The 25,262-nt window shown below is 36.7% G+C and overlaps 1 protein-coding gene across 10 annotated transcripts in view; it reads right to left on the reverse strand.

Moving 5' to 3' along the window:
- The window catches only part of VPS13B (vacuolar protein sorting 13 homolog B), a 477,951-nt gene that overhangs the window by 315,975 nt on the left and 136,714 nt on the right, over positions 1-25,262 (reverse strand). For all 10 annotated transcript variants that reach the window (XR_013926946.1, XR_013926947.1, XM_080380100.1 and 7 more), the window contains 2 exons: positions 10,250-10,384; positions 9,211-9,384 (listed from right to left, as the gene is read on the reverse strand). Coding sequence is in view for 8 of the 10 variants with exons in the window: in XM_080380100.1 (XP_080236226.1) it covers positions 9,211-9,384; positions 10,250-10,384 (309 nt within the window). In the remaining 2 variants the exon portion in view is untranslated. The remainder of the gene's footprint in view (positions 1-9,210; positions 9,385-10,249; positions 10,385-25,262) is intronic.

Genomic DNA, 25,262 nt, shown 5'->3' on the forward strand with positions numbered 1-25,262 from the left:
CCTGGCTGCGAACTCTTGCTTTCTACATGAAACAACTATTCAGTCACTTAATAATGGCACAAGTTTATTTTGTGATCACAAATGACTATTTTTAACACGTAAAGGAACTTCTGTGGGAACTTCAGGACAGTAATGTTTTGGTGGAAGGGGACAATGTGGTTGACTATTCACTCTGTGTATTTAAGACTGCATCCTAAACCATACAATTGAAACTTTTAGCACATTTGTGTGTATTATAACCAGAACATTGGAATCTTGGGAGTGACCTGTAGCTTTTTTTTAATCTATTACAGAGCTGAAACATGAAAATCTCTTGATAAAAAAAAATAATCTATTTAGGTACAAATATATATTTAGATCTTAGTTTCTGCATTAAAAAAAAAAAGGAAATACTTCATTTAATGCTGGGTTTCATCATTTGTGCCACACTTCTGTTCAGGAGAATACTATTTAATCACTGTCACTAAAATTTTTTTTAAAAAAAATGACCTAGTCAAAATGCATTTATATTTTAACATCATTTTCAGTGATATCTATTTAGCATTTCACTACAGGAAAATAGCTATGTTCTATGAATCATTTACATCACCAAAGTGGTAGTGAGAGCAATATAATTTCATTATAAAACTTGGAAACAGTTTAAACATTATTTGAAAGCAAACAGTTAACAGTCCCTTATGCCCATGTTTGGGAAGCATCCAAATGGAAGTTAAAGATGAAACATGGCATTTTTTCAAAATAAGTAGGAGCTATCTCAATATGCTGGCCAACATATATTGCCTCAATTAAAACCATATTTAAATATCCAAAGTTGTGCACCAGCAATAGCTGAGAGCCTATGCCTGTCAGGTTTCCAAAACTCTCTGCAATCATCAGTAAATATCTAGTCACCTTGCTGAAAAATCCTTCTCCACATGCCACAAGTAGAATCAAGGAATTATTTAGGTTGGAAAAGACCATTAAGATCATCACGTCCAACCATTAACCCAGCACTGCCATGTCCGTCACTAAACCATGTCCCTAATCACCACATCTACGCATTTTTTAAACATCTCCAGGGATGGCGATTCCACCACCTCCATGGGCAGCCTGTTCCAGTGCTTTCCCACCCTTTCAGTGAAGCAATTTTTCCTAATATCCAATCTAAACCTCCCCTGGTGTAACTTGAGGCCATATCCTCTTGTCCTGTCACTTGTTATCTGGGAGAAGAGACCGACCCCCACCTGCCTACAGCCTCCTCTCAGGCAGCTGCAGAAAGCAATGAGGTCTCCCCTGAGCCTCCGCCTCTCCAGACTAAACCACCCCAGCTCCCTCAGCCGCTCCTCACAAGACCTGTGCTCCAGACCCTTCACCAGCTCCGCTGCCCTTCTCTGGACACGCTCCAGCACCTCAACGTCCCTCTTGTAGTGACAGGCCCAAAACTGAACCCAGGATTCAAGGTGCAGCCTCACCAGTGCTGAGTACAGGGGGACGATCACCGCCCTGTTCCCGCTGGCCACACAGTTTCTGATACAGGCCAGGACGCTGTGGGCCCCCTTGCCCCCCCGGGCACACTGCTGGCTCATGCCCAGCCGGCCGTCACCCAGCTCCCCCAGGGCCTTCTCCCCCAGGCAGCTTCCCAGCCGCTCTGCCCCAGCCTGCAGCGCTGCCTGGGGCTGCTGTGACCCGAGGGCAGGGCCCGGCACTGAGCCTGGTTGAACCTCCTACAACTGGGCTCGGCCCATCGGTCCAGCCTGCCCAGATCCCTCTGCAGAGCCTCCTGCCCTCCAGCAGAGCAACACACTCCCCCTACTTAGCGTCACTTGCAAACTCACTGAGGGTGTCCTCAATCCCCTTGTCCAGATCATCAATAAAGATATTAAACAGGACTGGAAGTAGAAAAGGTGAATGCATTTTCATAAATATATGAAGGATAGCCACGTTATCCTACACTGTGATTGAAACAGAAGTTATCAGTTGAATCCACATTTACTTTTTTTTTTTTTTTTTCATACCAGAAGTTTTAAATACGACTTTTTAGTGGAGCCGAAGTGAACACAGATCCTATGGAACACACATGCAAAATAAAGGTAGCAGAAATAATCTCATACCTGCCATTCCCTAACTTTTATATATTCAAAGTGTTTCAAGTTTTAAAAAAATAAAAGGCTTTTTAAGCAACTCTCTTTTTATGTTACTTTTACAGAATTTTCTAGGTTATGTGCTGTTTAAAGACAAGATGGGGAGATTTCTTTCATACACTTTAAAGTGCACATACCCCATATTACCCACCAATCAAGTGTTCAAATCTTCAGTTGCCAGTACCGAAGCACAACCTCCTGTCCCAAGAACTACAAGATCAAGTATACTATCTATAGGCACAACACTTATTTTGAGTTCAAAGAATAAGTCAGGGAATGAGTTTCTAAAGAAAAAGGTATAAACAGAGGAGAATCAGACCTTCCAAATCCCTCACTTCAGAGATTTCCTAGTGCAATGTCTCAGGTTCCTGCTATTTAGAGTTGAGTCCCAATCTTCAATGTTCAAACTTTGTTCTTACTTTGCCATATTACCAAACTCTTCAGTGATACTATTAAGGAAAAGAAATTGGAAAAAGGCAAAAGCACTTCTATGGCTAAAGACATTACTCAGCTTCCATAGTGCAGCTGAGCAGCTGGACACTACATCTCAAAGTCAGTCAGGCTTGACAAAAAGAAGAAATATATTCAGGGAACTTAATTACACAGGCTGACTTCCTAACAACTGATAGGACAGAATGCAGCTTTTTCATATTTTTTTTTAATTTATATATATATATTTTTTTTTACGTATCAATTTTGCAAGTATAATTTTACAAAGCTAAATCAATATTTAGTCACCATTTTGGAATTCTAAGGTACGTGTGTTGCTGAAGGATTTATGTCATATTGAGAGAATCTGAATGCAATGTAAACAGAGAGATAAAAAAAACCTCTTCGCCCAGAAGTATTTGCAGAATTACTCGATGGGAAGTTGAACAAGCTGCCTTATTCCTGCATTGCACAATTACCTTTCTATAATCAGAACTCACTGCTGGTTGCCAGAATTATGCAACCCACCGGAAATTATGTTAATCTAGTTACCATAGTAGAGTATGTCCCTCCCTGATGCTACTCCCATGGACATGCAATTTATAATTGGAGCCAGTACAGTAACAGACTGCACTTGAGGACAAATTTACTTATCTCTTAGAAAAAAGTAGTAAGTGTTGGGATCTTTGTAAGACAGCAGATATAGAGGTGATTCTGGTTTGGAAAAATATTTGATGCTTAACCTAGCTGTAGCCCACAACATTTTGAACTGTGAGGGTAATGAGGGAGGATGGAGCACACGCAAGCTGGTAAATGTAGAAGACTAAATGCGCTTAAAAAGAGGGTTTCACTTTCTCAGATAGGTATTAACTAACTTGCATTTACCACTGTTGCCACCTTGCTCTTCCCCCACACCAACCTCCCAGCCTGAACTGCTTGGCCGTACCACCAAGTACTGTCTCCCACTTGAACTTCTGGTAAAATTAAAAGATGTCTGACATTTTGTTTACTACCATCAACTAATTTCAACATCCTAAAAGAGAAAGAAAGGCAGGGAGAATTTGCTTTACCACAAAATACTTCCGCCCACAAGTTCTGTAACTTGGGAAATTTCTAAGTTTAGCCTCACAGGTCAGGCAGTTGAACTGCTATTTTTAATCCGATTTTGAAAACTACAGGGCACTAGTAGAAAAATTCTTCTAGAAATGTATACTTAAAATTGAATTTTAATTCACCTTACTCCAACATGACTACATTAATACTGTTTTCAGTAACTTACACTATTAGCATTAATTTTTTCCAAGACAAAATAAGAGAATAACCCAGATTTTAAAAGCAATTAAGAGGATATAAATGTTGTGTGCTGCAAGAGCACAGTTCTCAAAAGACCAGAGTCCTGGCAACTATCATAATCCTTTTGAAATTGTGCATATTAAGATTAAAGATCACTTTGTTCCTCTATTCCCACAACTAGTTGGTATGGTAAAAAGATCAGTCCCCTAGTTTTATATGTAACATCTTTAACATTTGCTCTCCTTTCTGTGCGTGTGATTAAATGTAACATTTTGAAATCCCAAAGTTCTGAGAAAAACATAAATCCTTGTCCACAGCTGCTGTTTGACTCTGGAAACACATGCATTTTCTTTTCAAGCATCTACCATCAAAAAATCCCAAAGGACTTGAACTGGAGAACACCTGCATCTCTTCATTTAGTTCCAATAACAGAGTCTAAACTTCAAAATTACAAAAATAGATGCTGTGTTCAGCTGCAGTTACATTCTGCCCCTAATTCCCGTGAACAAAAATGCTAAGAGCATGAAATCATTCAGGCAAGCTCTGTCATCGAGAGGATAAGATTTTTTGCACCAGAAGCCCAGTGGGAACTTGATAGAAAACTGGCAACAATTACAGATAAAGTACATAGTGAAATCCTCAGGGAGAGGAAAGGAAATGTAATAAGATAGATGGGTATAATTTTTACACATTTATACCCAAACCACAAATGTGAATTGTCTTTAATTACTCCAATATATTTAGCATTCTTACTCATTCATTGAGTCAAGTCTTTCTAAAATACTTCAAATTAGTTTATGAATTCTCTTTTCAAGTTGTTTGGGTTTTTTATTTATTTACTAGCACAAGCACTCACTTATATTGGAACTGAGAACTTAAAATTACCATTGTTCCAGCTTTAAAATCCAGGCTTTGCAGTGTCCCCAGTCTAAGCAGTCAAAATTAAATTACAAAAAAAGTCAATAACAGGTTTTTTAAACTGCAAGAAAGGGGGAGTTGGGGGCATTTAGGTGTATATGAATAAAACCAAACATATGTAAAAACTCTCACCTTCTTTCAAATAAGTTCTAACAGATAGAAATCAGCTGGTTTATGATAGGAAAAAAAATGTTCCTGCTGTTATATTTATGGCACTTTTTTCATGGTCAACGCTATGATTTCTCCAGTCTTAAAAATATTTTCAATTCACAAATTATTTTTTCCTGGGGGTGGGGGGAGTGGGAGGAAGAATTGCATGATCTTATCTAAATTTACACCATATTGATAGTGGAGGAAAAAAATCCAAAAATCTTTGTAAGTTTAAGGGAAATACCACTTAAATAAGAAATACTATCTTTTAAAGTTGAATATTGGCTCTTCAGCCTTCATGCAGCTTGCACAAACCAGAGGAGCCTTCTCACTCTTACTTTGCTCCCCTGGGTGTATCAATTTATCACATACAAGCATGACATTAATACAGGTACTTTTGTTTACTCCCTTCTTTCACTGCTGCATTACTGAATATTTAAGCTTATCTCATAAAAAACTTTATTAATTGTATTTTTTACTTCAGTTCCTCTTGATTTATATATGTAAAGCTCTCCATATACCGGCTGTGCATACACTCTGATTATTCAATATGGCAAACCAAATGGAGCTTAATCAGCTCACCTCATCTATTTAACAGCTGCTTATAATTAAATACTAACACCAGCATTCATTCTGAAATCTCCCTATTTCTCTGAAAGGCCAGGTGAAACAAACAAGGTCTGCAGCTTGCTCTGAGGGTTAATAAAGCCAGGGTTATTTCAGAGAAGCAGTAAGAAGACCTTCCCAAGCCCTGGGGTAATAGAATAATCTCCTCTCTTGTATTTATTTTATATGCTGCAGTTTAGATAAAAACCAGTGGATATGCTCCCCAGTCTTTATAGCTATGCAAACAGATACCTGGGGCAGTTTTTCATACAACAAAAGTACCCAAAATTAAAAGCACCAGCATGCAAATCTGTATTTAAGGACTGAACAAAATCATATTTTTATTCTTTGTCCCCAAATACTTCCTCTGCCGTAAGTGGATCAGTTTTCCACTGTGCTAATGACACATTGTGTAACCAAACAGTAAAACACCCATGCTAACTAACAATCAGTATATGCACTTGTTATGCATGACACTTTGCCTGTATATGCTATACATCATACTCTTCAATGCAACCCTTTTTGTAGTTACATTTTCTAGGTTTTCTTCCCTTTGCTGGTTATACTCAATGCAGTATGGCACTACTAGAACCATGTGGGGTTTTCTCCTCTACCTTTCAGCAGCAATAACTAAAGGAGCACAACATAAAATACTAGTGCAAAATGCTTTACCACTTAAATAGCAAATACACCCTCAGCCTTTGCAGGGCCTAGAAACAAGCAGTAAGAGGAAGATGCACAACCATCGTGGAAACCATGGATTAAATGATTCAAGTGGTACAAGACAGTAGACAGTTGCTGACTTAACAAGGGCAGGAGGAAAGGTCCCTACCTTCTCCGAGTAAATATACCCTGGTAAGACCCCTCATGCCATTTGTACAACCTCCTCCTTGGCATTTAATATCCAAACAACTGCTCTGATTTTAGACCAAGCCATTTCCCATACAACTTCATAGAAGCCTAATAAATTAATTACTCTTCCTTCACTCATTTCTGTATAAGCAATACATTTTCAAAAGTCACTTGCATAGGCATTGTGTTCCAAGATTCTTCCAGAGCACCCAGAAATTCTCCTGCAACTGTTTCTCTTGGTTTTACACACAAAAAGAAATTATATTGCTCAGTCTTAATGGAGGTGGCTAATTTGCAACCCTTTAGCTTTGTACAGCTCCAGTGCACCCCCTGCCCTACTGCACAGTATGACCAGCAGCTCCACTGACATTGAGTTTGCAAAGTTTTCCGATAAACTCAGTTATTTCCCCCCATATACAAGGATTCAGAGTGCTGGGTGACAACTAACTCAGTCTTCACCAAGCTGTAACTGCTGCCCCCTTAGCTTTTTTGAGAGCATCAGTTACACAGCTGTATATGTACTTTGCAGAATTATCTGACTTGGCCAACCCCGGCCTTTATCTCCAGTGATCTGGTAACAATGAACACTTCTGGATGATTTTTCTCATCCCTCCTGGAAAGCTTTTTTCATTCTTTCTGCAAGCAGGTTGCACTAAGCTTTTCTCTGTAGTTCAAAGTCCTGTTCCAGAACATCGTATCCAAAATTATTAGGATAAATTGCTCAAATAGCACTACTTCAGTACTGCACAATCATCTCCAGTAGTACAGCTTTAAACAACCCTTTTAATCCCGAGGCATAAGTTGAATTTGCTGTCAAATTATCCAATATAGCTTTCTTAATTCCCAGAAGTGACTGCAACTGACAGCAAAAGCATTTTTATGCTCTCAAATCACTTCATGCTTTCTCTCCATGTAATTTTCACAGTCATAATGAAAAGGATAGCCATATCTCCTGTATTTAATTGCCTCAATTCCTTCAGCAAGTCTTTGAAAGCAAAGGCTTTTATTAACTCCCTCATCCTTTGTACAGAACCTGAGTTAATTTAAACATTAATGTTTCTAGTTTAATTTATATTTTTAAAAATTGTCAGTCACAGGTGCCACCCTACAGATCTAGAAAAGCAGAGCTACAGTCTGAGCATGCACGTTAGCAACTACCACTGACTGCACACACTCAATACAACTTTCCTGAGGCATTATGGGGGTGAGTGAAGTGTCCAGTAAATTTTCAGTTCTAAAATCTTAGCATTTCATACATATATATATTTATAAAAAAATATATCTCCATCCCTCTACAAAACAGGTAGCTCATACAAACCAATTTTCTGCCTCTCAAAGTCCCTGCATGTGAGTCTGGCCAGCACTTCATTTGTCAGTGCCCCAGTTATTATGGGCATCTCGTGTCACAACCTACCAAGTACTCTACTATCTAACTGGACTTTCCATAATATTGATGAGCTAAAATGTATGAAATCACTGTGACCTGTAACAAAGACAATAATTCTGTAGTATAGGTAACTATGCACAGCTCCTTTAAAATGTAATTAATACTCTAAGACAGAAGTCAGAAAATTAAACTGAAAAAATCCTGGAAAAGGGCAGAAAACATAATATTCAATGAAAGTAACAAATATAAACATTTAAAAGCTACTTATGTGACACAACAGGTGCAACAGATTCTTGTTTTTAAAAAACAGATGTGAATAATTCAGAGACTTGAATCATTAATTTCTTTTCAGTAATGTATTAGGTGCAGGAACTTAAGATAACTGTTATAAAAACATTGCCATAAACATTGCCAACATGATGCTCTCCAAGAAACATAAAGTACAGTTACTGAAAAAATAACCTAACAACTGCTGGAGTGCACAGTGCTTACAAATATTTACTTTGCATAAGAATCAAATGTTGCTTACATATGCACATAAAAATTACAAAGACTGTAATAAATTCACTGTTACTTTTCAGACTAATAACATTCAACAACCATTACACATGAAAAAAATTACAGGCAAAAAAAGCATGCACGCTTGTCAGTTTACTATTGTATTTCATAATATTGGGGTTTTTCCCTGTATTTGATTCCACTCTTCACATTGTAACAGGATAAACTTTTAAAAACCACAAAAGCATGATCATTAGAATGCACCATACTGACAGCAAAACCTAGATTTGTGTGCATTTCACAAACTACATTATACTTACGTTAAACCAGATACACCTCATCCTTATCAATGTTGCTCAAAACAGACCGATGTTTTGTTTAAAGCCCAAAGAAACCATAAGAATGTCCGGTAAGAGTATTTACACCCACAAAATCAACAACTCTGTAAATATTAACTTTTTTTTCATTTAAATCCACCACGACACCAAGTTTGATGACATCGAATGTGTGCTCTGTAGCATTTAAAAAATTACTTTATTATTAACAAATTTTATAATAAAAAATTATAATTATAAGTTATCCTGCAAATTTATATGAACCATTTTGAATTCAGTATGTCAACTTCCATATATGAAGCTGAACTCAACAAATGAAGGGAAGAAAGAATAAAACTAATATTTTCAACATGGATCCTGCCCGCCAAAGAAAGTTAACAAAAGTTTCTGTATAAATGAAAGGCAACCAAAGTCAATGAAACATTCCTTGTTGAAGAACACGTGCATCAAAACGCTGCTTTTAGGTTTTGTGTCTCACAGCGAGCTAGAGTTATAATGTCTGCAGTATGTGAAAAAGATACTTTGGCATTTGGTACATTTCATGTCAAGCCCCTCTTTTGAAAATTACATTGGATAGGAAAAATGTAATGCGATACCAGCTTAACAAGAGTTTTGCACTTACCAGAATTATGGCAGTAGTCCATATACTGTGGAATTTGAATTGTAAAGGCTACCAAATCTGGAGCTAAGAGAGATTCTGGCTTTCTGCTCTCATTGAGCCATTTACTGCTGTGTAAGTCTCTGGTGTCAGAAGGGCCTTGAATTAAAGGAATCAGCTTCTCTTTTCCACCATCACCTAAGATAAAGATTACACTCCTTACAGCTTTTACTGTAACAAGATAAATTTTCAACAGATAAACATTCACTAGTCCAAAGAGAACAGCTATTAACGTTGTAAGTACAGAATTCAAAGAGGAAATAGAAAGAGCCATCTCATGCAAACTATTAAACAACTTCCTTAATGTTATCTTGTAAATGTCGTTACATCCAGGAGGATTTCAAATAAAGTAATCAATTCTCTTTACAACAGTAATTTCCATCCCAACTTTAAAAAATTAGTGTATTTAACTCTAAATTGAGTTCACGGTGATTTTTTAAAAATATTATTTTTATAATGTTGCTGATATTAGCTGCCTTCATATATGAAAAGATCACAGACATTGACTGGAAAAGTTCCTGTATGCTCTTCGTGAAAAAATTTATTACGGAAATTTAAAAACTGTTTACCAAAGAGCCCTCAAAAACTTCACAAGCAAAATACATACTTATACCTTTATAGAAAATGACACTTTAAAAAAATAAAAAGGAATACACGGAAATTACAATACAAATAAAGCAAAATGCAACTACTCTGTGTAATACAAAAATGCAGAGTTATTCCAGCCTCTTTGGTGCTTTTAGATTAGTATTTGTCCCAGCAGAAAAAAACCCAGTATCTTTATTTTTTTGTTCAGTGTAAAAATTGACTATTCTGGGGCCAGACTGGATCATCCTGGCACACTTAACAATAATAATAAAATACCCCAAAACAGAATACAAAAAAACCTCTCTGATTCATAGGAACAATGAGTAAATTCTTGTTTCAGTAACTCTCCTTGTAAAAAGCAAGGCCAATTCTCCTATACAGGCAATAAAGTTTTACATGGTCCAGCTGCACATACCTGGGGCTTTGGCACAAATTTTTATTGATCCCACGGTCCCAGAGGCACATTTGACCAATGATGTGCCGCAGTACTTCAATTCAACATTCTGGATTGAGCCCTCAAGAGTTGGCAGGGGATTCTTAGATTTCACACCTAATAAAAGAAAACTGCAAATGTACTAGCTTGTTGAATTTAAATATTTTTATATTCCTTCACCAAGGCATTTAAACTTAATTATACTTTAATTATCTACCTTAGATGTTCTTATGGCATTTTTGTTGTGATTCACAGTTTTTAAATGGAAATGAGAGAATGCTGTATATGGGCATTTTAGTACAAATATTTGTGCATAATACATATATATATATATAAAATACTGTGAGGAAAACACACAAGGCCACTTAGAAATTGGAATAATAAATATGTATATATACACTACACATACTTTTGTTTTCACTTTATAAGTGCCACCTCGACTACCCTCTTTCATGTTTTTATTATGACGCTTTCATTTCGGGATCTTAAAATGTCTGTTTTCAGCTTAGACAACAACATTTTACTCAGCAGCAACATAAAGCATTAAATCCATGCAGCTGAACGGCACAGAAGGCCAACAGCACACTTGCCATTTTTCAACGGAAACTGGAGTTCAAACCTTGCCTTAGGTCACAAGTGGAAATAAGTTTGGTGGTCTTTCCTCAGCCCCCATTTGTGCACACCAGAAAACTACCACACCGGTTGGAAGGAACCAGTGCTATTGGCAGTCACTTCTGAAGAGCTGCCTAGAACCGTGGCAGCAGGCAGCAGGGGATCTTACAAGTCAGGACTGAGATATGTTGGCAGAGTCCAAGGGCAGCCCCCAAAACAGCCCCAGAGCATGGGTGGAGGGAGCCAGCCCTCCTATTCTGCACTGCACTGCCTAGCGGGAAAAAAATACATAAATTTACTTGCAAATTAGAAATAAATAGTTTCAACAACTGTAAGTAGTATGAAAGGAAAACCTAACAGAAGTTACCATTTTTTTAATGTTTTTTCCCCTCATGCAAAAGTCAGTTGGAATTTGTCAGCAAATATGACCAGCAGTTTGTTAATTATGCAAAAATTAGTATAATAATGGAACTGTTTTCTTGCATATGTAATTATATAGCATTTGTTCCGAAATCCATAATTATGCAAGGCAAGTATTACGGAATATCAGAAGAGAAAAAATTAAAAGCATTTTGATATGTATTTCAAGATACTTACATTAAAGAAACTGAATACCTTTTTTATAGAACTCAGTTTTTTGCACAATCACTTGAAGGCATAACGCAAAGAACAACCTTCAACATATATTAACCAGTAAGAAAATATTCCTAAAAAATTACAGGAAACAGAAGATTTAGGATTAAAGCTAGTAGTTCTGCTTTGTTCTCTGTGCCTATTCGAGTTCCTAAACCCTGAAGTGTATTTGGTAGTGCATATAGAATCATTTGGTAAGCAGACTTCCTGATATATATTTAAGTTTTGTTCTGGTAAGACAATAAAATAATTTTTCAATAAAAAGTACTTTCCAAGGTAGGAAGAGAGAAGCAGCATATGAAGGAACACATGGCATTCAGTAAACCAGACTGCCATGTGAAAACTCGGTTCCACATTCTGTCCATACTTACTCATCAAAATTCAACCTGTCTTCTGTGTTTAAGGTATACCCAGCCTTCGCCCAATTTGTGACTCAGGCGGGCTTCAGGCTCAGAGAAAACGCTCGCTGCCACCCTTTCCTGTGCCTGCTACTACAATACCCCATGAGTTCTCAGTCTGAAAGATCAACTACCGGTTTTAGTCTCTGTGACTACAGCCTCGTTCTCAGTCTTGCCTGGGGTAAGCTGCTTTTAAAGCTGAAAATCCTCTTTGATCTAAGGCGTGGTATCAGGCACAACGCATGAATTTGTCAAAAGCAGATAGGGTATCTGTAGGCATTTCCTGGTCTTGGCTCTGCCTCTTTATACTTCCTATAAATTTGTGCTAATAGAGGCTATTGTATGGGGGAAACAAACAAACAAAAAAAAACCCAAAAAAAAAGAGGGGGGGGGGGGGGGGCGGGGAAACCCTGTCTTTTCCCCTGTCTTTTCCCTATTCCAAAACTAAGATTATAAAATACTGTCAGTAGCAGCCAAGATCACAGTCAAAGCAAAACAAATGTAAGTTCATAATCTGACCCTCATCTTTCAAGTCTTCTCAAAACAGGTAGCTTCTTGCCGTTTTCATCTTTCAGCAACTCTCTTATGCCTCAAAATACAAGGTGTTATGTCCGATACATTTCTGTCACTTCACCATGTAAGATTAAGTACTTTTAAAGCTAAGTATTTTCCATATCCTGGAGTCCACCTTTAGATGCATTACCCTGGACAACCCCTCTGCATTAAGACTAGAAGTTTTCAAGTCTGTTACGTGTGTAACAAATACATTTTGTATTTGAAAACAAGGAACCAAGTTTCAAGTGATCATGATTCCTCTTTGTTTCTGTTCAGTCCTACTCCCTCAGCAAATAACTTCTGGACTCATTGAATTTCAGCAAGGTATGGCAGTGTTACCAAAGATATTTATCTCCTATATTCTTCATGAAAACGCATGGATATTTCTCCTGTTACCTGACCAGTCAGCATGTGTATGACAGTCAGCAAAGCACAGCTCAAACTAGCCAGTGCACTGTTTTTCACCCAGCCAGAGTTAGGGATCATGATGGCAATCTAGGAAAGCTGAATGCCTCGGCCTTGAAGAAACCTACAAACCCTCAATATGTTACCATATAAGTAACAATTATTTTTTAATGCATACAAAGTAGTAACTGATAGCAGTAATAAGCTATTTCTTTGTGGAACACCTGTTAGGGGGATATGACGAACGCTTTCTCAGTTGTTTTCAATTATTTGAAAAGAAAATAAAAAAGCATTAGGAAAACACAGCATAATCATGGCCCTCATTTTCTACGTTGGTTTTCTACATCCTGCTCTCAGTTTTAACACCTGATAAACACAGCACACCACAGTAATAAAGAAGAAGTTGCAAGAAATATTAATTCTGCTCAGGTATCACAGCTCTGGACCAAGGGATACTCAGAAAACCCATTTATTAAATATTAAAATCCTATACAGCACATACAATAAAGAATAAGGAACTTAGGATGTCTAACTAGACTTTCACCATGAAGACAACAAACACCTGAACCTAAGGTGACTCCCCTTGCCTAGGTACAAGTCTCTTTGTCAAAGTGCAGAAAGTTTAGAGACTTTTGGTGAACCATGTACAACGAGTATGTTTAATACAGAGAAACAGCACATCTTCTTCAGTCCCTGAAAATTTTTGGAAATTATGAACCATCCCTCATAAATTTGTGAAATTGACAAGCTGCTCTGTACAGAAGAAAGAAGCCTTGTTTCCTACGTAGACCTCTGACTACCTGCAGTTTCCATCCCTGTAATGTCAGTTCTTCCCAAATATTGTTCCTTATTATCTCTTTCATTATGATAATACCATTATAAAATCAAAGTCTCACCAGTTGTACACATAGTGAAAATACACCTTACATCTCAGCAAACAAATGTTTAAGCAAGTGAAGACTAAGGCTTCCTTCCCTCCCCTCAATGTTTATAAACTTTTCAAAGTTGGGTCTTCTTCAGGAATTGATTGAGCAGGAAGATGTTAAAACCCCTAGAAATGTTCCATGCCTCCAAATACTACCACAAATTCAATATTATTCAATATATAGTATAATAGTGTTGTTCAGACAAACATTTCAGGAGATTTTAGTTAAGACATTGAGTTTGAACTCAAAGAAGAACCAGGGAAACCAAATCTATCGTTTCCAACAGCAACATTACCCAAATTCAATGTCCTGTGAAAGAAGCATGAGAAAGCCTTATTTCCAAGGTGGATGACAACAAAATAGAATTTTTGCTGTACTCATTCTTCTGGAATCACACTTTCAAAAGCAACACTGATTTACTTGACTTTGTTGCTCAGTGTAGTCAAAACTGGAGAAGAGAGCAACAATGGTAGTTTTTCCATACACCTCATATTTTCTTTAGCTAATTTATTATTTTTGTCAGGAACACAGTAATTAAAGACTTTATGGAGACAGATACATACACCTGTCTCCACCAAATATAAGCTATGGCTGCTTCCAGATAAAAATGACAATTTCTTAGTTGCGTGATTTTCATACTGGAAACATCTCGCTCTATTTGCAGTAAGAATCAAGTGTTTCCTTCCTGATATGTAACCACATTTATAGCTGGTTATCAGTCTAGTTCAGTTGAGACTATCACATAAATACAACCTATCACCAAAGACCTAAAAAGCTGTTGTTTCCATACTGCAGAACCCAAAAGTAGGCATAAAGATTTTCAAACTTAAATTCTACTATGCCTTGACAATTTACACCTTGTGCACACTAACTTACTTTAATTTTAACTCCAAGTGCAAAGAGCCATTCTGTTCTACAAACATGCACAGAAGCATCACACCATTGACAAAGGTTCTCCCACACTTTAAAGCAGGCATTCACATCCTCCCCCCAACTTTTCTGGTCATAGCTTTGGTCCTCTCCATGTACATAACCCACCTACGCAGCTTGCCCCAAGTCCCTGCATTCAGTGATGTTCTATGTGCAACCAGAAGGGAATTAACCTCCTATCTAAGGCCTGAAGACAGGTCAAAATTGTGTTTCTATAGATCAGTCCAGCATTTCTGCTTACAAGTCAATTAATGCTAAGCAATCATTGAATTCAAGGTGTGTTTTAAAAAAGTGACCCAATTAGTCATTTTACTAGTGGCCAATACATCTTCTATTAATTTGCTCATAATAAAGTAAATTTGCATTGATTAATGGAAAAACCAGCAGACAAAAATCTAAACTTATCAATAGAAAAGACAGGAAACCAGCAAAAGAGGTGTGGTACTGATTCTGAGGACAAGAGTCAGGACTGTGTGCCGCCAAACCCCTGAAATATAATAAATAATCCTTTAGAAAGATCAGAAACGAGAGAACTGCAAAATATGAAATAGGAAATGAATAAGGCATGACTAAAACTTCTAGAAGCAGCTCCACATGAATTCTCCCCATATTTAGGTTATAGCCTTAGAAGGAAAAATTTCAGTATTTAAAGCATGAAGTACCAATAAACTATGGTTTGGCAACATGGTATAGTAAAAGACTGTCACATACATGTCAAAATGATTTCAAACTCAGTAAAAAGATCAATCCATGAATAAAAGCAAGGAGCTATTATCCAAATGAAGTAACATTTAGGCCTCAGTCTTACTGGAATCAAGAAAAAAAAAATCCAATTATTTTCCAGAAACATATATTTAAGTTTTACATGACTAACACAGAAAAGCTAGTAAGAAAATCTAAGCATAAGAGAAATGTCATTTCTTTCACGAGAGAGATTCATTTGCGTTTGATCCCTGCTTAAGGAGTGCCCTCAGTGAAAACTTTGGAAAGTCTCTACTGGACTTGGTTAGAGAGATGACACTTCTGAGGAACTTGAAGATAAAACCAAACTTAATTCCTTCCTCCTTGCAGTCTGAACATAATAGAAGCCATAAAGACCAGCTCTAACTGGCATCAGTCCTACTTCTCACATTCAAATCACTGGGGGAACATGAGCTTTCACGTTCTTTATTGCAGTAAAACAGCAGCAGCATAGGAACTTCAACATGTCTTTGAATCACTGTGCTTCCTCACACACAGCACTTGAAAGGAAAACACTAGGGTTTTATGTTGGGGATTTTTTTCCCCTCTTTTTTTTGTGTGTGAGTGTTTGTTGTTGTGTTGTGGTTTGGGGGGTGGGGGGGGCGGGGTGGGTAATGGGGGTTTTTTTGTTTTAAATTGGAAAAACAGAGGGTTTTTTTCAAACGTAGAAGCCAGGTTATAAATACTTCCTCAGTTTTTTCTGTAGTCAAACTAAATCTTTGTGATGGAGCTCCACAAACATCTTTACTGTGTTCACAATTACACATTTTTAATCTGTCACTATATTTTGCAGCCCCAACATAGACGCTCACAGGCTACTGTTTTCTTTCATCTTCAAAACAGTAATTCAGGCAGCTTATTTTAAGCAGGAGTCAAGGGACATGTCTAATTTTTTTTTTCCTAATTCAGCTTTATTTACCATTACTATTGCTATTCTGATTATCATAATTATTTTCTTGTAACTGTGTCAAGCAGTTTTCAGTCTACATACCACTATTCAAAGAAACTGTTATTTCATCCCCACGCACTCCCAAGACCTAACAGGGATGTAACAACAGGATTATGGTTGACTTGTTTTGCAATGTAAATTGGACAGATTTTCTTCTGTCTTAAGCTTCTTGTGACAGAGTTCCACACCTAAATGAAACCTGTCCTAAAAAATAATTCTGCTTTCATTTTCTCTTCAACTATGGTACTCAAAGAAAAGTAAATGCATGGAAAAGTGAAAGCAGTTATTGACAGACTGAAATACTCTCTGAAGAAGGTCAAGCTGCTTTTTTCTTGGGCAACAACGCAAAATATTTACCAATGTATCTACTGATCTCGCCATCAAAACATAAGCTGCAAAAGCCGCATGCATGCACACACATTACACAAAAATTAAACTCATCACATACTTTCAGTATTTTCACAAGCAGACTTCAGGGCCAAGCACACAGCTAGTCATACACTGGTCTCCACCTTGAAGATTAATATTAAAATATCAGTAACTAAGCACTTTAATCCTTAAACTGCCTGTAAACTAATTAAGGCTTCTCCATTTCCTAAACGCTAAAACAGGCATAGGACCGTCATTTAATAACAAAGATTTACAGATTGCAAAAAAAATTCCCAGCTTGCTAAAGAACAATACCCTTTCACCTACAGGGAGAGGCACTTAAATCTGGCAAATCCCTGTTGCTACATTCCCGTTCTGACACTCCACTCAAAGGCCTTCATACAGGTCCCCATCTGCCTTAATCCACAAACTTCTTGATTTTTCTAAAATCCTACTTCAAATGGAAAGTTATGCTGTGATTCAAAGACTGAAAATTAATATAGAAGAAATCATGGAACACTTGGAATAGTATGTTTAAGTCATTCTAGGTCAGAAGCACCTCTGAATAACTCTTCATGAGAATCCGTTTTAAGTGATTTGGATACTTTGAATGCTCACAGAAGAACTAAACAGCTACTGGTGAAAAAAAAAACACTTTTCTGAAAATACACCAGAGTTAGGAAATGTTTCCGAACTCTACCCACTGTACTCAGGCCGGCCAGCAAACATTCACAGACTTAGTACCCACAACCTATCAAAAGGACAAGGACCATCCTGAAACACTCTCAGTGTAGGGTACAGAAAGACAATCCATGCATAGCCTGACTGCTGCTCCTTTTGATCTGAACAGCCAACAGTTAGAGAAGGAATACCACCTTTCACCTTTAAACATACACAGTATTGCAAATAGCTCTACAACCTTGCTGTGAGAAGTGTAGTTCTGGGCAAATTATTATTATTAATCTCACTATTGCTAACACTCAGGCTATTTAGGCATCGCCAACTATAAACATATTTAATTGAACCTATTATTTTAGATTTGGCAACATGACACTGGTCAGGACACAAGATTAAAGTGGCTTTTGTGGCACTGTTCCTGCTGCTGTACCTGAGGTTCAAAAAGAAGAAAAGGATTGATTTTCCTTTCTGCACAATTCAACAGCTGCATTTCCGATAAAGTTGTAGCATTTGAGACAAATGCTAGAAGCCCAAGTCAATGCATTAAAGTAACTTCTGTATTCCAATAAAACACAGAAACACTAGCAGAATCTGAATTTCTAACTCCTAAAGCATATCCTATCAATTCTTATATCTATACGCTGTCAGTAGATAAATGCTACAAGTGACATGGATGTCAATGCTTCCAAAATACAGATAAATAAGAACTTGAGAAACTTTCACCATAGAGTATTTGAAGCAAGATCCTGAAAAAGACAGACAGATGCACAGAGGAAAGAGCTTACAGTTTCCACCACTAGTAACACACCCTTTGGCTGGAAGCATGCACAAGCAATGGGTTGCTTCCGTCTTAGAGATGTAAGACTTCTATCCCTTTCAAATACAGTAGTTTTGCTATATCTGAGGTGAAGTTCAATAGCTCATACAAAATGTCACTACATAAACTATATTAAAACACTTTCCCTCATTAATATATGCTAATACGATTACAAAAAAAAAAACAAACAAAGTGCATTTTCTATGCTGAGTTTCTATTAACTCTAGTTCAAGGTCAATAACTTATCTTCAAAAACACTAAGCATAAGTTGCAATATATCTTAGGCTCTGGAATAAAGCCTGCATTTTACAACTCATCCTTTATTAAAAAGGTGCATAGCAACTAGAGAAAAAGGACATCTACAGCCTTCCAGGACAGCAAAATGTGGGATGAAAGAATGAAGTCTTAGATTAACCAGAGCTCATCTGAGATCTCATCACCATCTGTTTCACCTGTGGAGCTCATTTCTCTAAAACACATCTATTTAAATAAGTTATTTCGCAACTGTGAAACTAATAAAGACTGGTTTCCTATGGGTCTGTATTCCTCTGCCCTTAAAAAGCTTCATTCACCAGAGCAGACACAAACCTTAAAGTGCTATGTAACACACCTACTACACAAGACAAGAAACTCTGGCTCTTGCCTGGACCTACACATGATTGTGAGCTTCCCTGTAACACAGACGGCACCTGGTCACCTGCTTGCTGTCAGACAGAATATCTAACAACCGAAATCTCTCACAAGCTCAATTTGAGATAATTGCATATAGGACAGAACAGTTATGGGCAAGTAGAAAGGTCAACAAAACGAGGATTCTAGAGGATGGACACAGTAATTCTTTTAAAAGTAAGGAAATCGCAAACACCTATAAACATTTGAAAAAATGGTGTGTTCAGTAGCAGCATTATCAAAAAAAAAAAAAAGAACACAAAAAAACCCAACTAACATCTAAGGTGCAACCATTAACAGTTTGGTTTCCTGAGTTAGTGGGGATAGTGCAGGAAGCAAAAGTAAAAATCTTTCAGTTGCGAGGTGAAGGCGGGCAGCAATTGTGTGGTTAAAAGATTGACAACAGAGATTGCTGTTGGGGACACTAACTGTCAAGGATTAGGAAATGGCAAGAACACAGTAATTCAGACAGGGTGGGCAAGTAAAATTCAATAGAGATTACATTGAAAAAGATTAAAATACAGTATAACAGTATTATCTTGCACAGCCTCCCCATGATTTCCCTCCTCAGAGAGCACAGGATGCTTTAAACACCACAAAGATCTGAGGCTATCCTTTCACATGTAGTTTACCATGTGCATAATTACAAGATTTCAGTCTCTTTAAAGATGAGTTTTGTTTCTATCTGGAGTATCATTCTTACTCAGATTTTTTTATTGCACTGCATTTCTTTATGGTATCACTGTGCTCCTCCCATAAATTTAAATACACATTGTTTAGGATACAAACTTAAAAGCACAGTCCTCTAAATTTAACAAAAATGTTTATATTTTAAATGTTCTATGCAACTACTGAGGACTTAAAGGAGAAACACTACATTTAATGTCTGGAATGGCAGTTTCTTACACCAGGAGGATATTAACTTTAATCCTTGAAATCATTAAAGAAACGTTTGTAGAAATATTTTTAGCCTCTTTATCTGGTCAAAGTACTGGAAGTTTAGTCGTGTCTGTACAAACCAATCATTTCACCAGCAGTTTTATATTTCTTTAAAGCCTCATATAAAAAGCACCTGCTTAAAGTGAGTAATGGAGTTTTATATTCATTGCACTTAGGAACAGCGTATGTAACCTATTCCGTTTTCCTCCCTTGTGGAATATATTTCAGCTTATATTGCACAGCACATTACCGATGTGTATAAAGACTCTCTGATCAGCAATTTGGACTGCAGACAGCAACCTGCATGAGTATACTTTTTTCCCCTCCTTAAATACAGTATCCACTTGATTCACCAACACAAATTAAAACCATCCTTTAAAGATGATGATCTCACCCTCACAGCAAATATATGAAGCCCATACAGGCTAACACCATAACAGTGTCAGGCTACAATCTACTGCATATACCCCCTACACAAGTAACAAGCAATACACAAGCTGCTGGCATAACAAAAAAAAAAAAAAAAAAAAGACACTTGATATATAATCATCTTTGGCCAAAGAATAGAAAAACTCCATCAGTGTGATTATTTTCTGAGAGATTAAAAATCTTACTGTCTATTAAGATACAAAAGTGAAGAAAATCCAAATGCAAGGAAAGTCCTGTAACACAGCATACACTAAGGACACACAATTTAACCTTGGATTTTTTTATTGGAATCAGCATTTTGTCAAGAAAAAAAAAAAAAAAAGGCACAAAAAAGGGTACTTCCATGCAACAGCTTATTATAGCACATGCTTGTGACATACTTTATAATTCAAAAATTTACGGAATTCTTCAACTCAACCTCAGCATAAGGTGTCCCTGCAGAATTATTTAGTACTGCATTTTGATAGAAGTCTAAACTTGTAATAACCTAACAATAACGTTCTTCAATTACCACAACATTCATATTGGACTCAAGGATGTAATACAGGCATAACCACATAACAAAAACAACATACTATTTTCAGTAAGCTCCTGTTCTTAATTTAAGAAAACAACAGTGAATTTTGATAGGACAAGTTAAATAATTTTTGCAAAGACTTCTGCATGATTAACCAGAATCATCCAATTGCATTCATGAATGCATTGTAATATGTATTACTACATTATGCACAGAAAGCACATTGATTTCAACATATTACAGTGTCCTTGGCAGACTGATATATTCTCTATGCACAGAATTGTATCTTCACAAAACCAGATGCTACCTTAGATAGTTACTCTTTGCATCCTCTTCCATCCGCATATCTGTACATTGATAGTTTTAAAATTTGCCAGAATAACTTAAACTAAGCATAGAATTACCTATCAATATTACTGCACATAAGTACTTATTCACTGCACTAAACAGGAAGAAGGGCTATATTACATTAGCTTGATTAGTACCTCATGGAACACTGCAGAAAGTTTTGAGGTCAAGGCAAGTTTACAGAGCCCATGAGAAGTGGAAGGAATAAATATTCTATAGTCACACATTTTAAGTAGTCTTATCTGTGATTGGAGAAGTGGGCAGTACATGTTTCCTAACTTACTGTAACTAGGTTAGCACTACAGTAAGGTAAAATTTTAACTCTGATATACTTAGTACAGTAAATCTTGATAAATCCACCCAGTATTAAAATACCTGAGGATGAGAAGACTTCAAATTTAAAATTAAATCCTCATAAAACTTCACAGTATCTTGGAATCATATGCAAAGGAGAATTTGAAAAGAAAAGTCAACTTTTTAATACAAAGGAACATTACTATGATCTTATTCTTTTTACAGTGTTGTTTCTTTTGCCAATTAGACGTCCTTGCCATAATTTCAAATATGTACTGAATACCCTTATAGGCATTATAGCTTGGCTTAGTTTCTAAAAAGGAGGCCTATATGAATGCCAGTTGTATGCTTTTCAACAGAAGGATGTAAACTTATTTAGCGACCCGTTTTTCTCTTTCATCTTATCTCTAGTTTCTGTGTAGATTTATAATGCTCATTGTTTCCAATTTTAACAAATCACCTAATGGCAGAAAGGAAAATATGTTAACCTTGGAATTATTTGCAGTTGTAGAAATCCCTTTTGTCTGGCTCATGCAAGGCCTGCAATCTGTTTTAAACACAGATTGTCTGTCTTTTGTCTGACAGCCACCAAGCTGCACAAATTACTTTCTGCCTGTTCACCTGTTTGCAGCTGTGTCTGTAAGCTAAGGATTCTGTAGTTTGACTTGAGCAACCACTCCAGGATTGATGACATGTGCTGCTGATAAACTGAGCAATTTGAAGAAATTACTGGCTAAACTTATTGAAAGACATCTGTGCATGAGCTGAGAACTAGAAGCCTTCAATTGTGTGTTTGCAACCTGCAGTGGCGGCAATCTGTTTGAAGTGATAGCCTTCTGTAAGAGAGCTGGCCCCGACACAAAATACGAAACCATCTTTGCAACATATTTCCTCACACACCAATAGAATTTTGCTCTTTTGGTCTTAAATACACTTCCTAAATAGAGGACATAACAATTAAGACTTCCTAAACTCATCTAGCAGAGAGAACTTCTTTTGAAGTGTTTCCATTCTTTACTCAGATTTGGCATTCTGCATCGTTCCCCAGCCTTCTCTGCTACACAGAGTAGTTCTCAGCAGTTAATGGTAGCCCCAGCATCTCACAGGCACACTTAGTTCTTTATGTTAGCCAAGATGACATGCCTCTGCAGTATTATGGGGCTACAGCTCACCTCCTTCTCCTGCTTGCAGTATGCCATTACCCTCTTTGACTAACTAATATCAACACCTGAAACTTCTGTTCTAAAATTTAGTAATCAAATTGTATTTCTGAACCTTGTGAACCCGGATAATTTCTGAGCTTCTTGGGCAGACATTAATTTTAAGGTCAGGAAGCCCAAGACTGCTATCTCAGGGTGAACATGTGCGTGCACATGTATGTACGTATGAAATTCTTTCGGTTTAGAAAAGCTCCACCAGACTGCTGAGCTGCGTGTAATGGCTAGTCATTTCTGTGTGTAAAAAGCTGTACATTACATTTACCAAAATAAATTCTTAAGTCCTTTGGGACACATTCTATAGCAATATACTTCAAGGTTGCTCCCATTTCCTTTGTTCTTACACATTTAGCATAGATGTGTTTCAAGTGCAGATTGCCACAGAGTTAGCCACAGCAACATTCTATATATCTTCAATGTTTTATTAGTTCAAACAACAAATTAAAAACATAACTAAAATTGCTTGATACAGTAATGAGGGGAAAAAACAAAAAAGTAACTGAATGAAAGTGTGTTAAGCCTAAAAATATAACTAGGTGCTTAAGGAACTTTCAAAGTGTGCAGTCAGAAGCACAGAAACTGTCCACTTCCACATCTGCACATGAACCCCTCCCCCCTCAAACGGTCTTTTTATGCATTTATAAAGGATTAAGTACGCAGTACTTTAGTATACACAGTGAACCATCAAACAAACTATTCATTTCACCTTGTCTTTGCAACTTGTTTATACTAAGTCAAGATACTGACTGAAATGATCAATCTAGATTTACATGTATGCTATTTGTTAGTTTTAGCAAATGAAATTAGTGCTCCCACTATAATTTCCTAAGTATTTGAAGGTAAGTATTACCTTTAGAAGTATCTTCACAAACAAGGTCTACTAACAATAACACAGTTTTCAAAATACATATTATATTTGATGAAAAATTATCACTGTGCTTAAACACATTTGAAAATAGGAAAGCAAAGCTTTCAGGTTAAGTAGCCATATAAATTGGGCTTTCACATTTCAGAACCCATAAACTGGATTCAACACAGAGCTGAAGTGACCTCCTGGAAAAAAAGGATATATAGTATAGTGTATGTGCATACAATAAATCAAGTCTTGATTATGTGCAGCTAATAACTCTACATCACTAATAATAAACCCCTTAAGATACTGTGCTATAGCAGATATCTAAGTAAATACAGTACGTTTTTATCTTTACCCTCTATGCATATTGTGAGTTCAAGCATTTTTAATGTCAGCTTTTATTTTAGAAGAGCTAAGTCGTGAGAACATTCTTATGTACCACTTCATAACTCTGACACCAAGTATGTATAAAAAGATTAGCCTTTATTTGGTATAAAAATCAGTTGGCAGTTTTACATCTGTGCAATGCAACATAAATACCCCAGCTGGCATCTCAAGCTCACACACATATGGACTTCAAAACAGAAACTTCCTTATTTGCAGCACTGCCAGGGTAATTTTGTATACTCTGCATACTACAGCTATTTGTCAGGCCTCTGCAGGTGTGCACTGCACATAAACACACAGCTGTAGTCTAGCAAGCCAAGTGTTCCATCAAACACATAAAGGGAGACCTCAGCAGCTGGATTAGTCATCCCTGCAACAGGTCCAGGGAGAACAATATGGGTTAGTATTTTTGGAAAAGCATGGATGGTAAATTTATGATTATGCTGGCCTTACCAAATAACTGCTGGATTGTGTCATTTTTATGCAATGTCTACTTATTAAAGTTTTTGTTAGAATGGCTGGAACAGACTGAATATTTTTTAGTTTTTAATATAAACAATAAGGTAGTTTATGTATAAAATAGTTTATTAAGTGCAAAACGTTAAAAGGTTTTCATGCTAGTGGTTTGTTTTTGACAGATGTTACAATTATTTGCATTGGCTTTAACAGACAAATCACTGGAATCAATTATAGTTAGTATATCATAAAATTTCTTACTAGTTATATATTATACTTTGTCACATTTACTGTAACTACATAGCATTTTTCTATCTCTATGTTCTTTCCGCTGACTGCTCAGATCACAGGTGAATTTCTAAACGACTTGATAAAAAGAAGTACAGAATAAACACTTTACTGTACTTAATTTGCTTGCTTGTTTAAGTATGATTTCAATGTTTAAACAAAAACAACAAAAAACAAAAATTACTCTCAGAACTGTCTGGAAGACATGAGCATCCACAGAATTTCATGGTGGTCATACAGATGTTAAAAATATTTTAATCAACCAGAAAAAGCAGTAAGCCTAATTTTATGCAAGTTTCCTTTAAGAAACTTCATATGTCAAAAGCAAGAATAAAATGAATCAGTAAGAAAACGAATAAAACCTTTAAAACAATCTGTCACCTATTTATCCACAATGTTCAGTGTACAGTATGTATTTTGGCATTTAAAAATTGCCTCAGAAAAGATGAGAAACTATGAACACTATGAGGATAATTCCTAGATTCATTTCATACAGTAAACTTTGAGTTCAAATAATAAGCAGGCACTTGTGCTTGCTTCTTTTCGGTGTTTGATTAGAACAGGGGCCCTAAAACTACGGCCCGC

Source organism: Falco punctatus, assembly GCF_963210335.1.
Source record: "Falco punctatus genome assembly, chromosome: 3".
Lineage (NCBI taxonomy): Eukaryota > Metazoa > Chordata > Aves > Falconiformes > Falconidae > Falco > Falco punctatus.